We start from the raw sequence: 14,925 nt of genomic DNA, 5'->3' as shown, positions 1-14,925 counted from the left end.
TTCTACAGCTTTTGATAATAATTCATCGATAGAAATATTCAATTTCCGTAGTAATTTGTCACGTTAACCTTTTAACGAGGCGGTAAGTATTTATATTTTCTTCCATCTAACACCTCTTTTAGTCGATGAAAATAATATATTTTTCTTTTCGGTATCTCGGAAAAAAAACTTGCTCCGTCGTAGTGTTGTCCTGGCTCCGGGTGCTGCAAGTGCTACTGGCGTACTACCTTCTTCTTTCCATCTTACAATCATCCGGTGTTTTCTGTCCATACTATCTTCGCGATGAACCGTGACAGTGAGAGTCGTTCCATTATTTTCAGTACAAATATCGTTGGACAACCTTACCTCTAGCGGTAATTTGGAAAAGAAATGCTAGATCCGTATGCCGTCCTTTTGTCCAGCAAAAAATATTACCGGTTGCTGCGACAAAAATGATGCAGCCTACTTTAAAAAATTGCTCAACAATTTTTCGATTCCTTTATTCGGGAAACATATTAAATTGTAGGGTCGTTCGTCGTCTCTTTTATCCGATAGAAGTACTATTTCGTATTTAAAAATGTTTTCGGTTGTTCTTTTTTTTCGGTACAAAGCGTTCCGGAGCAACCTAAATTTTAGTCGTAATTTGAATTAAAAGCTAGATCGTATGTCGCATATTTATTCAAAAACATGCTACTGTCTTAATCTGAAAAAATAGCTGCATCGTTCGTCGTATGTACTTAAAATAACTTTTTACCATGCAAAAATTACATTCTATAGAAGAACTACCGTGTTATATGTTGCCTCTTTTATTCGAGAAACATACTATTGCCCTTTTCTACAAAAGCGTTAATATAAACACTTCATCATTTGTCCCATCATACTGTACCTTTTTTCATTGGTCACCACAGATTTTCCTTACGGGCGTGGCGTGACTGCCGTGCCGCAACCTCCTAGTTTGCATAATAAGCATCCAACACTTGTTCCAAGCTAGGATAAAGAATAGTTAGGGAAAAGTAGATGCGAAACTGGCGATGCATTTCCAATTTTTCCGAGAATATTTTTTTTTATGATACACCAAAAACTTCAAAATCTGGTGGAGAAAAAAACAAGGCTGATCGCAGCTTGCAGACCTTTGGGCCGGTAAAACACGACCGTGCCAGGCCGGCACGTCCCAGTTCGTAGCCCACCGCCTCGAGCTGCAAAGGCAAAAAAAATCACCTACTCAGCGATCGTCATCCATTCGCCTGGCCGCCGCCGCATTTTCTCGGTTGGCCGGAGCGGTGCTGTGCCGTGCTGCCTCGCCACGACCAGCACCGGCAGACGCGGCGGCAGAAAGTAACCGAAACCCAAGGGCGGGGGACAGGAAGAGATCCAAAGCAGCCGCCCAAACCCTAGGTGAGGCGCGTTGGTCTTTCGCTTTCGCCTCGTCACCCGCTCGCCCTGCCCGCGCCGCGGGTTGCGACACCGTCGGGTGCGATTCGTATGTGATTTCGAGGAATTCTTCCGGGGGTTTTAGGGCTAGCATGTGCTGTACTGCTGTAATTATTGCCATGTTTCTGCTTCTGTTTTCCAACACAGTATATCTCTGGTTGGTGTAAGAGTGTTAGATGGCTAAGTTAACCAGGATTCACGCGCGTCCACAAGAGGCCTATGATTTAGGCAGGTGTGTCCTCTTGTAGGTAAACTGAAATTACAACAATTTTCTCAATGTGATGCAGATTATGTTGTAGTTTTAGCCGAGAATTGTAATCCTAATATTGTGACCCAATTTTTACCAACAATGTGGTGCAGATTATGTTGAGATGTCGGACCAATTAAAGTAGTGTCAGTTAATCTTTTCCAGATGTTTAACAGAAATGCTCATCTGATTACTATGAACTCCCGTGCTAGATTTCAAATTGTACATTTTGTTTCTTCCTTAAAATCATTTTTTTCTAAATGTTTTCTTTACAATGTTATATCATATCAAAAAGAGGAGTCCAATTACGGATTGTGTAATTTTTGTCCTGTCTCTTTGTTGTCCCCTTATAATGTGCGGAATGTTAGAGATTTATAGGTTTCCTTTATCAAACTGCGTGCAGGGTCTCGCTCTCACAGTTCAAGCGTACCAAATGGACCACGAATTTTCCCCAGCGAAGATATGCAAATATATTGCAGATGAAGATATAATCACCAACCTACCGGAGGCTCTCAAAGACAAAATCCTGTGCTGCTTGCCAATAAAAGAAGCTGTTCAAACTTGCCTCTTGTCAAGGAACTGGAGGTACACATGGGCTTCAATGACCGAACTGGTGTTCAGGAGATCTGATTTTGCTTCAGGAAATGGCAATGCGAAAGATGATGCATGCAGGTTTCTTAAGTTCACTGATATGTTTCTCTCCCTGCATAATGGCCCAATTCTGAAGTTTGGACTGAATACCCTTGGGAATGAAATGCTATCCACTGGAGGACACATTTACCGTTGGATGCTTATGTTATCAAGAAATGGAATTAAGGAAATTCATCTTAGGACAAGTACACTTGACCGTTACAAGATCCCATCTTGCTTTTTCTTCTGTGATAGACTAGAACATGTGTACCTGCGAGCTTGTATCTTGACTAGTTCACAGTTGCCACCACTATCTAAAGGCTTCAAACAATTGAGTACTCTTCATTTAGAACATATCTCTGTGCAAGGAAACAGTTTAGGGGATTTAGTTGCGAGTTGCCCGAATTTGGAGAAACTTCACCTTTCTAAGTTGATCAGCATGCACCATATCTATATTCATTCAACAAAGCTCAAGATACTAGCAATTGAAGGCCAGTTTCAACACCTGAATCTGCATACGCCGTATCTTACTTCTGCAACCATCAAACTGAAACTGCAATCTGAGTTACATGATGCTTCGATGGCCAGATGCAACTTCAATCTTTCTCAGTTTATTGATTCTCTTTCAGATGTTGAGAACATTAGACTTTATGGGCGGATCTTGGAGGTAAGAAAACTGTGATAGGAAAGTTTTCCTTTGGTGCTTATTATTTCACTGTTTCTTAATGTGTTTCGGGAACTCTTGCTATTACAGTGTGTAGAACATGAATTCTTGATTCTCAAGACGACAGAACTATTCAACCGGCTGACATATATAACCCTGGAGATCAATCTTGGTAATCTGAAGGAGGCAAATCTTGCTCTCTGCTTATTTCAGCATGCCCCCAACCTGCGAAATATCAATCTAAAGGTACAGTTGATGAGATCTTTGACTTGCTACATATTATAAATCTCAATTGGACCATTGCTCTTGTTAATTTACACTGTACTTTGCAGCTCATTCCCCGGAATCTGATGGTACCCCCAGTGCGTTTCTGGGAATCGATAGATCGTCATGTATGTCTCTTCCAGAACGTTCATGTAGTTTGTATGACCAACTTTACTGGCTCCTTCGCAGAGCTAGGCTTCTTGAAGCTTTTACTTGAAGATGCACCGGTGCTAAGAAAAGTGATAATAAGTGACAAGGGATTGGACAGAGGTGTCTTCCAGAATCTTCTAAAGATGAGAAGAACATCAAAGGAGGCAGAAATAGTGATTCTCTGAGGCTTGTTTCCCCCATCCCGAAAAGGTTCAGCCTAATTTTTTTCTAGGGAAAGGATGTTATTAGTACATTTCTTTCGCTGTTCAGTTACTTACCTTTCATAGGCTCAGGTTTCATAAGAATCTCTAGAGCTTTATATGAAGGAATTGTAGGCATGCCACTTTCTTTTATCATTTTGGATCATATTTGAGATACAATGCTATGGTTTCATCGGTCAATTTTAAACTGCTTAGTTGACTTCGGGATAATGCACTGAGGAGAATTCTGAGCACGACCATGTTTGTAAAAGATGAGCATATTGTCTAATTGTTTATCTTATACTTCAGTCTTATGAAGACTGTTTTGCTCATGTCAGGTCAATTCTGCCACCCCTGAATTATTTTCTGTACTGTGTTTCTATGGATATGAGCAGGTCCAATATCTGAAAGCACAAGCCCAATATCTGAAAGCACAGGTCCAGACCACTTAACGGCACCAAACTCCTGCTTGGAACTTCGAAAAAAATCTACTCTATTTTGGTGCGATCTTGTAAGACAAGAACCGTGCATTGTGGGCATAAAAACATAAACATTTTTGCATCCGATGTTGAAGTTATTCAGTAGCTCATTTTGTCCTGTGAAAACACTGGTCTCTCCAAGAGTTTCTTGCTTTGTTGTGCCAAAGCTCAGAATAAAAATGTTTCCAACTTAACTTGCGATATGCAGCTTATCTCCAAAGTTTTATTTTCACCCTCAGTGTATTCTTATGTTGACTTAGAGAACTTGACTGCCTCGTCTCTTCCTGCGTGTGTTTTTTTGGTTGGTTTTGTCCTTTTCTTTTCTTTTGCCAACCGGCTTTTCACCCCTTTGCATTGCAAAACGGAAATACCAGGTTCAGTATAATTACAGAGAGAATAGGGGGAAACGAGTTGGGACAGTACCAAGGAAACCCACTGCAAACATTCGACATCACCAGTAATCAGAATTTGACAAAACTAACAGGAACTATAAGAGCGTCTCTAGCTGCATCCTCCAAAGCGACCCCCAAACAACGCTGGATTTAGCGTTTGGGAGACGCGTTTTCTTCGTGTCATGTTTAGGGACGTCGCTCTCCAGCTGCGTCCTCCAAACAGAATTTGAAATTTTAAAATTTAATCGAAAATGGTCAAATTCATTCAAACTTGCTATATATTACATAGATTTGAATGAAATTGGATGAAATTTAAACCTAAACCCTAAGTAGTAGTACTTGCGGAGGCCAGAGGGGTCGTAGTACTGGTGGAAGTTGTATGTCGTCGACGACGACGTCCTGCTTGCCGCGCTCGTCGGGCTCGTCCTTCACCGCGCCGCTTGGCCCAACTTCACCGTCATTGGTGAGGTCGACGAGCGGCATCACAGCGTCGCGGATGGACATGGCGATCACCGCGTCGAGGTCGCTCCTCCCGGTGTCCTTGTCGTTCAACGACGCCATGTACGCCGCGTGCAACCCTGGGCAGTCCTCGGGGTGCGACGAGAGAAAGGAGGTGCGGCGAGATTGGAAGCGACGAGATTGGAATGGGGAACGTGGCGAGAGGAAGGAGGGGGCGCTCTTTATTACAGCGGTGGCAGCGGGGCGTTTGGACGACGAGACGCTTCACTGCGTCGACCAGAGGTAGGTGACGGGGTTTAGTCGTGTCACTGACGCCTCGGGCCCGCCACTTCCCGCTTCACTTCTCGCTCTGTTCGGCGTGCCTGGAGCGTCCCCTATGGACCAGTAACGGGCTCGCGGCGCCAGACACCGTATTGGACCCCGCCAGACGAAAATGGCATTTGGGACGCGCAGGTGGGAACGAAAAATATCCAACACATCTCAAATACCTTTAAGTATCGTTTTGGAGGACCCGATTGAAAATGTTTACGCTCTAAAGGAAGGAACCCAACTAATCTCCTAAGACACATAGTACAACGATAGCAACAGAGATGGGCGTCTCGTTTGTTTCGCGTGTGGCTGGGATTGGAAATGGGTGTCTCTGCTTTCGGGAGGCGGAGCTTGGGTTGTAAAGATTTGAGCTAAGAGCGCAAAGTATGTACTCAAATCTGACATCTATTTATGGAGAAAGGCAACATATTTATTCCAAGATAGTGGAAGGATCAGGTCTAGCCGGCTAAAATAGGTTTACCTGTTTATTTTACAACACCTTATCAGCTTGGAGCTCATTTTGAGAAATGTTGACTGGGCTACAACACGGGCAGCAACCACCACCACCATGAGAAAGGGAGGTAGCACGTTGGAAATTAAGTATTAAGGGTGTGTATAAATAGGTGTGCCTAGAGCTAGGTCTACTGATAAATCTTTTTTGGGTGATGTCACTCAAGTATCATATGCAACTCACAAACCATGATGCAAACCAGACAGTCGCTCTTTTTTTTTTTCCAGTTGCAACTAATGTGCAATTGAGGAAATCTTAATTGTATAACTCGTGTGCAATTCACGGGGTTCACGGGCTAGCATGAATCACGACACAATCCTCCAAGAGTGAGTGCGATTCAGTTATCAAAACCGAGTGGAAAAAATTTCAAGAGGTTTGGGATTATAATTACTTAGGTTTTGGTGAGGGCTGCAATCTAAATTGTTACAACGTTCACATAACTTACAAGATGTAAAAGAGAGCACCAATTTGAAAGTAGTGGAGATGAAGACTAATGGCATAAAAATCAAAAGAAAGCAAAAGCAAAAGGCCCGAAAAGAAAAGCAAATGATGCCTCCCAGCTCTTCATCAAAAGCAAGCAAGGAATCGATCTGGGGTTGCTTTGTCCTCCCAGACTCCTCTCATCTCGCAGCACTCGATTAGTCACAATGCAAGTGTTGCTGCCACTCTAGATCAGTTGTATCAACTTCCACTCACTTCGTCTTCTCGCAACAGGGCAATGGCGCTCTCAGGTCCTCACCTAGCCGTCCTGCTCGCTTTGTGCGCATTGGCCATGGCGCGGCCGGCCGTCGGCGCCAACGTGTCGATCACGACGTGCCGGTCCTTCTGCGGCAACATCACGGTGGACTACCCGTTCGCGCTCCACCCGGGGTGCGGCCACGCCGGGTTCCGCGACCTGCTCTTCTGCATCGACCGCGTGCTCATGCTGCACCTCCCCTCGGGCTCCTACCGCGTCCTCGACATCGACTACGCCTACCGCGGCCTCACCCTGCACGACCCGGCCATGTCCGACTGCCGCGCCATCGACCGCTCCCCGGCCGGCCGCGGCAACGGCTTCGTCGTCGAGCCGTGGCGCGCGCCGTTCCTGGCGCCCGACCCGGACAACGTGTTCCTCCTCCTCGGCTGCCGCGCCAGCTCGCCGCTCTTCCAGGGCTTCCCCGACCGCCACCTGCCCTGCCGGAACGTGTCCGGGATGGGCTGCGCCGACTACTCCGGCTGCCCAGCCTGGGACGACTACTACGACGACGGGCGGCGGAGGCCCTCGGGGGCGGCGTACGGGACGGCCGTGCCGCCAGAGTGCTGCGCGGTGTCGTGGGGCGCCATCCGGTCGGTGAACGTCAGCCGGCTCCAGTGCGAGGGGTACAGCAGCGCGTACAGCCTCGCGCCGGTGCGCGCGGCGGAGGGGGCCGGCGGGTGGGCGTACGGCATCCGGGTGGCGTGGCAGCTGCCGGAGGCGAACCGGGGGTTCTGCGGCGCGTGCCGCGCCACGGGCGGGGTGTGCGGGCACGACGAGGGCAGCCACGCCGACCTGTGCCTCTGCGGCGACTGGAACTCCACCTCCAACTGCGACTCCTCGTCGGACTCTGCGCGGTCGAGCGCCGCGGCACTTGGCACCGCCCCTGCGTCTCTGTTCTTGGCAGTTCTTGTCTCAGGTAAACTTCGTTCCATTTTGTTGATAGAAATCCTCCTTCATACTTTACGATGCATATTGCAACCTCGAGCATCTCGCGATCATCTAAAAATTTCCACAAACTGAAGTCATCGTATACACAGATCAGAGCTGTGATCTACTGTCAGGTGTGTCCCTTGAATCTCAGTTGCTGATACAGATATCGCTTAACTTTGGTGCAGGATTGTCTTCTCTCTGGTGGTACGGATCAATAGCAAATATGTGAAGGGACTCAGTGAGCCTTGTGATGGTTTGATGTTTGATCGAACAGAAATGCGTTTTTTTGCTGCCATAGTTTGATACAGTTACTTCCGGCAAGCGGTGGTGTACTTGTGCCATAATATTCACTTCATACCTTTGTTTAGACAAAACTAATGTTCATGAAATGTTATCTGCTCATCTGTACGTCCGAAGTACTCCAACTAAGGAGTAGTATACTTGTTACAAAGAAAAACGAAGCTTGTTATGAAAGTCTGGCTCGTAAGAACCAACTGATCTATAATCTGCACTAACGATTATTTTATCAGAGATCTGTGCCATATTACAAAATACAGCACGGACTGATTACTTGCATGAATAGAACTGAACGCAATGAAAAACATTATAATCATCTCTTGTTAGAAACTAGGAAAACTGCTCGTGCGATTACTACTGCTTGATTATAGGTAGATTATAATTATTAATGCGCTTAACATGGTTGAGGCTGCAGAAGACAAATCCAAAACAATGTTTGAGCCTTCGCCTCAGAGACACCACCCAAACACACAAGTTCGTCCGACCAAAAAGATCGGCCATGCATTAGGCATTAAGCATTGTAACAATTTAGATCTCGGTCATTTTGCTACAAGTACATTTCGTCATCACAATGTTTTATGAAGCACATTTTCATTCATTAGGAGGAAAATCTCGTTACCGTTTAAAGAATGTACAAAATGTCAACCAATCACGGATTCAAACAGATCCAACGTTTCCGCATATATATACAATTATGTTTGTAAAAATACCAACTTCAGAACATGGATGTCATCGACCCTTGTCGTTGAATTCAAAACTCCTCATGCAGGCATACATCACCTTATTGATCATGGACCTTATCAGATATCTGTGCCATATTACAAAGTACATTATGGAGTGATTACTTGCATGAATAGAACTCAATGCAATGATAAACATTATACTCGTCTTTTGTTAGAAATAATTTCACTGAAAAATATAAATAGTCTTTACTTACACATAAAAACTGGCCAAATACTTTTCTTGGCCGAAAGATGCCGTATATATAGCATTCACATGTATCTACCCCATCTACCGCCACCATGCTCAACTATGTTACATTTAGGTAATATACAATGGTAGAGAAGTCATGTCTATTTTTAGCCCTTCACAAGTTCACATCATATAGAGAAGGCAATAATATCTATGACGTACAATGCATTATTTCTTATATATTGTCCCTTAAAATTAACGATGAGTGATATGAACATTTTCAAAATCATAAAAAACTTAAATTTAAACAATTTGAAATCTGAACCTTTTCAAATCTTTTTTTTGAATTATGAGCATTTTTCATTTAAATATTTTCAAAAATTGAGCATTTTAAAATTTAAACAATTTTCAAATCAAAAATATTTTTTAAGTAACAAATAAATAAAATAAAAAATACAACCAAAAAACCGGCTGAAAAAGGAAAATCAAACCAGAAACCCGGAAAAAAAAGAATGGACCGAAGAACCAGACCGAGTAACCGAAGTGAAAATGCAAAATAGAAACAATGGGCCTGGGCCAAACCCGATCGGGTGGTGTGCGGTGCCGAGTAGGCGGCGACCTGACCGGCATATAGGAAGCAGGGGATTTGCGTGCCGCCGCGCCAAGGCTTCTTGTTTGAACTTAGTCCTAAACGGGCCGGACTGTCACACGACACAAGTGAAGATAGTACGGGAGTAGTTGTGATAGCATTGACCCGCCAGATCAGGGTTGGTGATGAAGTCGCGTTCGCTCTCAAGGATGTGTGATTTGTGATGTGGACATGTGGCACAATCGACTGGAAGGATCGTGGTGCGCTAATCGCGACATCTCAGAGATATACGTACGGGATCACCTGCCAGATACACACACATCTATACCTAATAATAAAGGGAAAAGTGTTTCCTTGGTTTCGTCCGTTTGGTCCGTGCTACCTTGGTTTCGTCCGTTGATCAATTTCCTACTTGTAAGAATCACGTGTGAAAACCTCATGTCTCACACCGTGTTCAGATCTAATTGGAAACCCGAGTTGCTTCTGATCAGAGTTGCCCTATTGTGCACGGCCTGGCCCGACGCTATAATCAGAAGCGAGTACACGTCGGGGAAAGGCTCTGCGACGTGGCTCCGCTCGAGGATGTAGTAGCAGTACAGGCGATTCGACGGCCGCGGCCACCGGACGGAGGCGTGGAACAGGGGAAGAAGACAATGGCGGTATCGATGCCGGTTGCCCCGGTTTGATTAAGGCAGAGCGGATAGGTTGATTGGCAGGTCTCGGGACAGCTCCAGCGACGGCGCGGTTGAGTCTCCAGTGGCAGACTTGGGTGCTTGTGTGGATGAGATAGAGAGAAATGACATGAGAAGGGATGAAGAAGTAGGCCATGCAGGGAGGCTTATCATCAGACAGTTCTGCTGGCTTGATTTGCTTGTTTGTGCCGATGCTTTGATTAGCTCATCGAGGTGCTTTGATTAGATCATCGGATCAATCCCAGAGAGCGTGGGCGACGAGAGCATGGTGCTTTATCTCCGTGCTTGGATACGTTGTTGCAGGAGGACTCCCAGGTGTTGTGGTTGCTATACATGACACTTTGTTTCAGTGTTTTTCTCCATCGGCCAGATTAAGCTCGCGCCTAGACTATGCTGGAGCCGGAATCTGCTTCGGAGGGGCCGAATTCGGCCAGGTATCAACACGTCGTCGCCCACATACTATGGTCACCCATCATCTCCTTCTTCCTTTTAGCGCGGAGCATGGACTCTTCTACCATTCGTCGCGCTCAAGCACGAAGACAATTCTGCTTCCTGCGGCACCACGTCTGTGGTGGCCGGACGAGCTAGAAAAAATATTGCAGCGGGAGAGTCTGAATCCAGAGTAAAGGCCTATGATTGATGCCATCATCAAGACGAACAGTATTGCCTCATGTCATCCAGACATCGCAACGATGGATCTTAATGATTATTAATCTCTGCTGAGGATGGTAAGTACTATAACACCAGTGTAGTGCATGTTGTCTATCCTTATACGTGGATAGTTACAATTACATGGAAGAGGTGAGGCACGATAAAGATTGGATGTTGTAGTAGAGCAAACTGATTTGCCGGCTATGTATATATGTGTCAAGTTTGAGATTAGGATCAGAAAATCCAGAGACATGTGCAAGAAGCCAATATTAATGCTAACAGTTCGGAGATGGGCATGCCCATCTCCTGCGACATGTGCAAGAAGCCAATATTAATGTGCAGGTCTTTGGCAGACCTCCCAATCTTCTTTATCAGGATTTACATTATTTTTTATTACTCATGGTTCTTGTTTCTCTCATCATTGATAAAATTATATCAAACCTAGAACTATTTATTTACCGTTGCATGTTTTGTAAGTTATTCGATTTTATTTCAACATTAATGACTATATGAAACACGGAAATATTTCTCGATCACAAGTGTCATCTAAATTTTCTCCCCTATGCAACGCATGGGCAATTTTACTAGTAATAATAATATAAGATACCGAGACAAATCTGAGGAGATCGTGCGTGACAATATTTGAACAGGCCACGTCACCCTCGATCCGTCGCTAGCTACACATTTCAACACTCAATGTACTACGCGTCTTTTTTTACTCATGCATTATCCGTGTTTTGCATTTTACTCCCTCCATGCATTAATATAAGATATTTTAGGTACTTTCAAAATAGACTAGATACAAATTAAAGTGGGTAAACCTACACACTAAAAGTAGACTAGATGTAAACTAAAGCGGATGAACTAAAGAAAATGCTCCAACATTTTACATCTAAACAAGTACTTCACAAACTGGCTTGATTTAGGTGGGCATGTATACAGTGTTGAGTATACACACAAATTATCGTATGATTTAACCTGGATAAGCAATTGGCAAAGCATGATCATACAAATAGTAATAATTAAATTAATCATGCAAATTAACATGATAGATGAACATATTGCATCTAAACAACATAAATTGATAGCATCTATTGTGAGAGCTAGAAAGTCTAGCAAGATCTAAAAGAGGAGAATATGATCCATGCGGTGCAGACTGGGCAGCAGGAGCAGCGGCGTTCGCGTCGACATTGTGACCCGTGTCACCAAAGAGGTTATCGATATTCACAAAGAAGATGTCAATGGGGAAGGAGTCCTCAGATGATGTGATGTTGCCAGTAATCGTGCTGGAGCACTCCCCAAGATCCCAATTGGCCGTCACTCATATATGTCTACAAGAGGTGGGGTTCCGAAGGCCTACTATCTTGTCCTTCGATGTAAGACGGAAGATGGGATGGGAAAAAGACGTGGAGCGGCGCAAGGTTTTTGATGAGAGTAATCTCATGTAACGTACCAATTAGGGTTCACTTATGATTTTATGTAGTGCGGGTCGGTAAGTTATGGATCACAACCCATGTCCGAGTCAACACAGCCCAACGATCTAGAAAATTTGGATCCGGCTAACGCATCCGTTAAAGACTCATAAATTAATACACATGATTAATTTACCAACAGTAAAAATATAAATAACATGCATTGGTATAAGCTCGGCTCCACGAAACACGTAACAAGAGCATGGTGCGCGCTGTGTGACAAGGCGTGGCAGGCGGGGAAGGAGGAGTGCGCATGAACCACTTCTCTTCTCACTCACTTAGCAGTGCTAAAAGAGGTCACCTTATAAGTTGATCCAACTTTATCCCAACTAGAAATGGGGGACTAACATTTATTACACCTTTTGTCATGCATGCATGATCCATATGAGAACTTCAGAATTTGTATGAGACTAGGGCTAAGACTCACTAGCTAGCTAAATTTCAAGAATCCATCACAAAATCTCATAGGCACACCAGTTACTTTTATCGCAAAAAATTGTTTATATATGGATTTATGGTGGAGATAGTTAAGTTTAACTTTCAATTGAAACATTATGTTACACTAGTTAGCAACTTAAATATAGGACTATGCTTTGAACTAGAGGTTTATGCACATTAGCTTCACACAAAAACTAGACTGATACTTGACCGCCGCAAGGCTTTCCCGTGGGTTGGAGCTTATATGTCACAACCCAAAGCATTTGAGTTTATTAGAGTGCACCTAACTCTATAGACCGAGAAGTTTGACAATTAGACTCATATAGGTGGTGCCCTTTAAAATATGTTCAACACGATAACATCCCTGCTTAAATAAACCACTTAGAACACATTAATATAAACATCATCCTGTCATGCATATTAGGAGAGCATTGCATCTTTGTGGAGTGGTATATAGGGTTACTCCTCCCAACTTACCAACAACTTGTCTCCCAACACCACTCCACGGGATCTCCGACCACATAAATTGGGTTACCACTATGGAAAGCTCATATCGTGGGTCTCAAACTCATCTCTCTCGATGCATTTTCAATCACATTACGTGATAAATCCTTTATTAAGTGATATGCCAAGTTCATAGAATTTTGGATATAATCCAACATAGTAACTCCCGAGTTTCTCATTTTCCTCACAAATTTTAATCTCCTCTTCAATGACTTAATGATTCATATTATCCTTAGAACTATTTACTTTGATGATCATAATTTGATTATCACAGTTCATTGAAATGGCGGGTATTGTTTATTCAACCTCAGTTAAGTTCATCAAGAGCTCATGATGCTACTCGTCTTCAATAGAGGTTGTATCTAGTGCTGCGAATTATGCTTACATCGTTGACCTCGTTAAGATGGTATGTGATACGTCTCCAACGTATCGATAATTTCTTATGTTCCATGCTTGTTTTATGACAATACCTACATGTTTTATACATACTTTATGTGATATTTATGCATTTTCCGGCACTAACCTATTAACAAGATGCCGAAGAGCCAGTTGCTGTTTTCTGCTGTTTTTGGTTTCAGAAATCCTAGTAAGGAAATATTCTCGGAATTGGACGAAATCAACGCCCAGGATCTTATTTTTCCACGAAGCTTCCAGAACACCTGGGGAGATACGAAGTGGGGCGACGAGGCGACGCCACAGTAGGGCGGCACGGCCCAGGTCCTGGCCGCGCGGCCCTGGCGTGTGGGGCCCTCGTGGCGCCCCCTGACCTACCCTTCCGCCTACTTAAAGTCTTCATCGTGAATACCCCAGTACCGAGAGCCACGATACGGAAAACCTTCCAGAGACGCCACCGCTGCCAATCCCATCTCGGGGGATTCAGGAGATCGCCTCCGCACCCTGCCGGAGAGGGGAATCATCTCCCGGAGGACTCTTCACCGCCATGGTCGCCTCCGGAGTGATGTGTGAGTAGTTCACCCCTGGACTATGGGTCCATAGCAGTAGCTAGATGGTCGTCTTCTCCTAATTGTGCTATCATTGTTGGATCTTGTGAGCTGCCTAACATGATCAAGATCATCTATTTGTAATGCTACATGTTGCGTTTGTTGGGATCCGATGAATATTGAATGCTATGTTATGTTGATTATCAATCTATCATCTATGTGTTGTTTATGATCTTGCATGCTCTCCGTTATTAGTAGAGGCTCTGGCCAAGTCGTTACTTGTAACTCCAAGAGGGAGTATTTATGCTCGATAGTGGGTTCATGCCTCCATTAAATGCAGGACGATGACGAGAAAGTTCTAAGGTTGTGGATGTGTTGTTGCCACTAGGGATAAAACATCAATGCTATGTCTAAGGATGTATTTGTTGATTACATTACGCACCATACTTAATGCAATTGTCTGTTGTTTGCAACTTAATACTGGAGGGGGTTCGGATGATAACCTGAAGGTGGACTTTTTAGGCATAGATGCATGCTGGATAAGCGTTCTATGTACTTTGTCGTAATGCCCAATTGAATTTCACACTACTCATCATAACATGTATGTGCATGGTCATGCCCTCTTTATTTGTCAATTGCCCAACTGTAATTTGTTCACCCAACATGCTATTTATCTTATGGGAGAGACACCACTAGTGAACTGTGGACCCCGGTCCATTCTTTTACATCGAATACAATCTATTGCAATACTCGTTCTACTGTTTTCTGGAAACATCATCTTCCACACTATACATCTAATCCTTTGTTACAGCAAGCCGGTGAGATTGACAACCTCACTGTCACGTTGGGGCAAAGTAATTTGTTTGTGTTGTGCAGGTTCCACGTTGGCGCCGGAATCCCTGGTGTTGCGCCGCACTACACTCCGCCGCCATCAACCTTCAACGTGCTTCTTGACTCCTACTGATTCGATAAACCTTGGTTTCTTACTGAGGGAAACTTGCTGCTGTACGCATCACACCTTCCACTTGGGGTTCCCAACGGGCGTGTA

The 14,925-nt window shown here is 44.2% G+C and overlaps 2 protein-coding genes across 3 annotated transcripts; both read left to right on the top strand.

The window, feature by feature from the left end:
• Nucleotides 1-1,169: 1,169 nt before the first annotated feature.
• LOC127314303 (F-box/FBD/LRR-repeat protein At1g13570) lies at nucleotides 1,170-4,238 on the top strand. Of its 2 annotated transcripts, XM_051344761.2 has the most exons (5): nucleotides 1,170-1,374; nucleotides 2,061-2,954; nucleotides 3,042-3,197; nucleotides 3,284-3,575; nucleotides 3,961-4,238. In XM_051344761.2, exons 2-4 carry the CDS (start codon nucleotides 2,091-2,093, stop codon nucleotides 3,548-3,550), a joined length of 1,287 nt encoding a protein of 428 aa, XP_051200721.1. In that variant the 5' UTR covers nucleotides 1,170-1,374; nucleotides 2,061-2,090; the 3' UTR covers nucleotides 3,551-3,575; nucleotides 3,961-4,238. The 2 variants fall into 2 exon arrangements, with proteins under 2 accessions (XP_051200721.1, XP_051200714.1); XM_051344754.1 differs by lacking the exon at nucleotides 3,961-4,238 and having other exon boundaries at nucleotides 3,284-3,897.
• A 2,068-nt stretch (nucleotides 4,239-6,306) lies between these two features.
• Nucleotides 6,307-7,789, top strand: LOC127314294 (uncharacterized). Its single transcript, XM_051344747.2, has 2 exons — nucleotides 6,307-7,367; nucleotides 7,567-7,789. The coding sequence occupies exons 1-2, from the start codon at nucleotides 6,434-6,436 to the stop codon at nucleotides 7,608-7,610; spliced, it is 978 nt and encodes a 325-aa protein (XP_051200707.1). The 5' UTR covers nucleotides 6,307-6,433; the 3' UTR covers nucleotides 7,611-7,789.
• Nucleotides 7,790-14,925: the final 7,136 nt, after the last annotated feature.

This window comes from Lolium perenne, chromosome 1, assembly GCF_019359855.2.
Source record: "Lolium perenne isolate Kyuss_39 chromosome 1, Kyuss_2.0, whole genome shotgun sequence".
NCBI lineage: Eukaryota > Viridiplantae > Streptophyta > Magnoliopsida > Poales > Poaceae > Lolium > Lolium perenne.
The sequence above is the reverse complement of the archived record's forward strand: the minus strand, read 5'-3'. Positions and strand labels throughout refer to the sequence as shown.

What these genes read in the sequence shown, in the direction of transcription:
- LOC127314303 (XM_051344761.2), top strand. Translation starts at nt 2,091, where the DNA reads ATGGACCACGAATTTTCCCCAGCGAAGATATGCAAATATATTGCAGAT. An exon ending in TTTATGGGCGGATCTTGGAG is followed by an intron (nt 2,955 to 3,041) that starts GTAAGAAAACTG and finishes TTGCTATTACAG; the next exon opens with TGTGTAGAACATGAATTCTT. An exon ending in TGCGAAATATCAATCTAAAG is followed by an intron (nt 3,198 to 3,283) that starts GTACAGTTGATG and finishes TGTACTTTGCAG; the next exon opens with CTCATTCCCCGGAATCTGAT.
- LOC127314294 (XM_051344747.2), top strand. Translation starts at nt 6,434, where the DNA reads ATGGCGCTCTCAGGTCCTCACCTAGCCGTCCTGCTCGCTTTGTGCGCA. An exon ending in CTTGGCAGTTCTTGTCTCAG is followed by an intron (nt 7,368 to 7,566) that starts GTAAACTTCGTT and finishes ACTTTGGTGCAG; the next exon opens with GATTGTCTTCTCTCTGGTGG.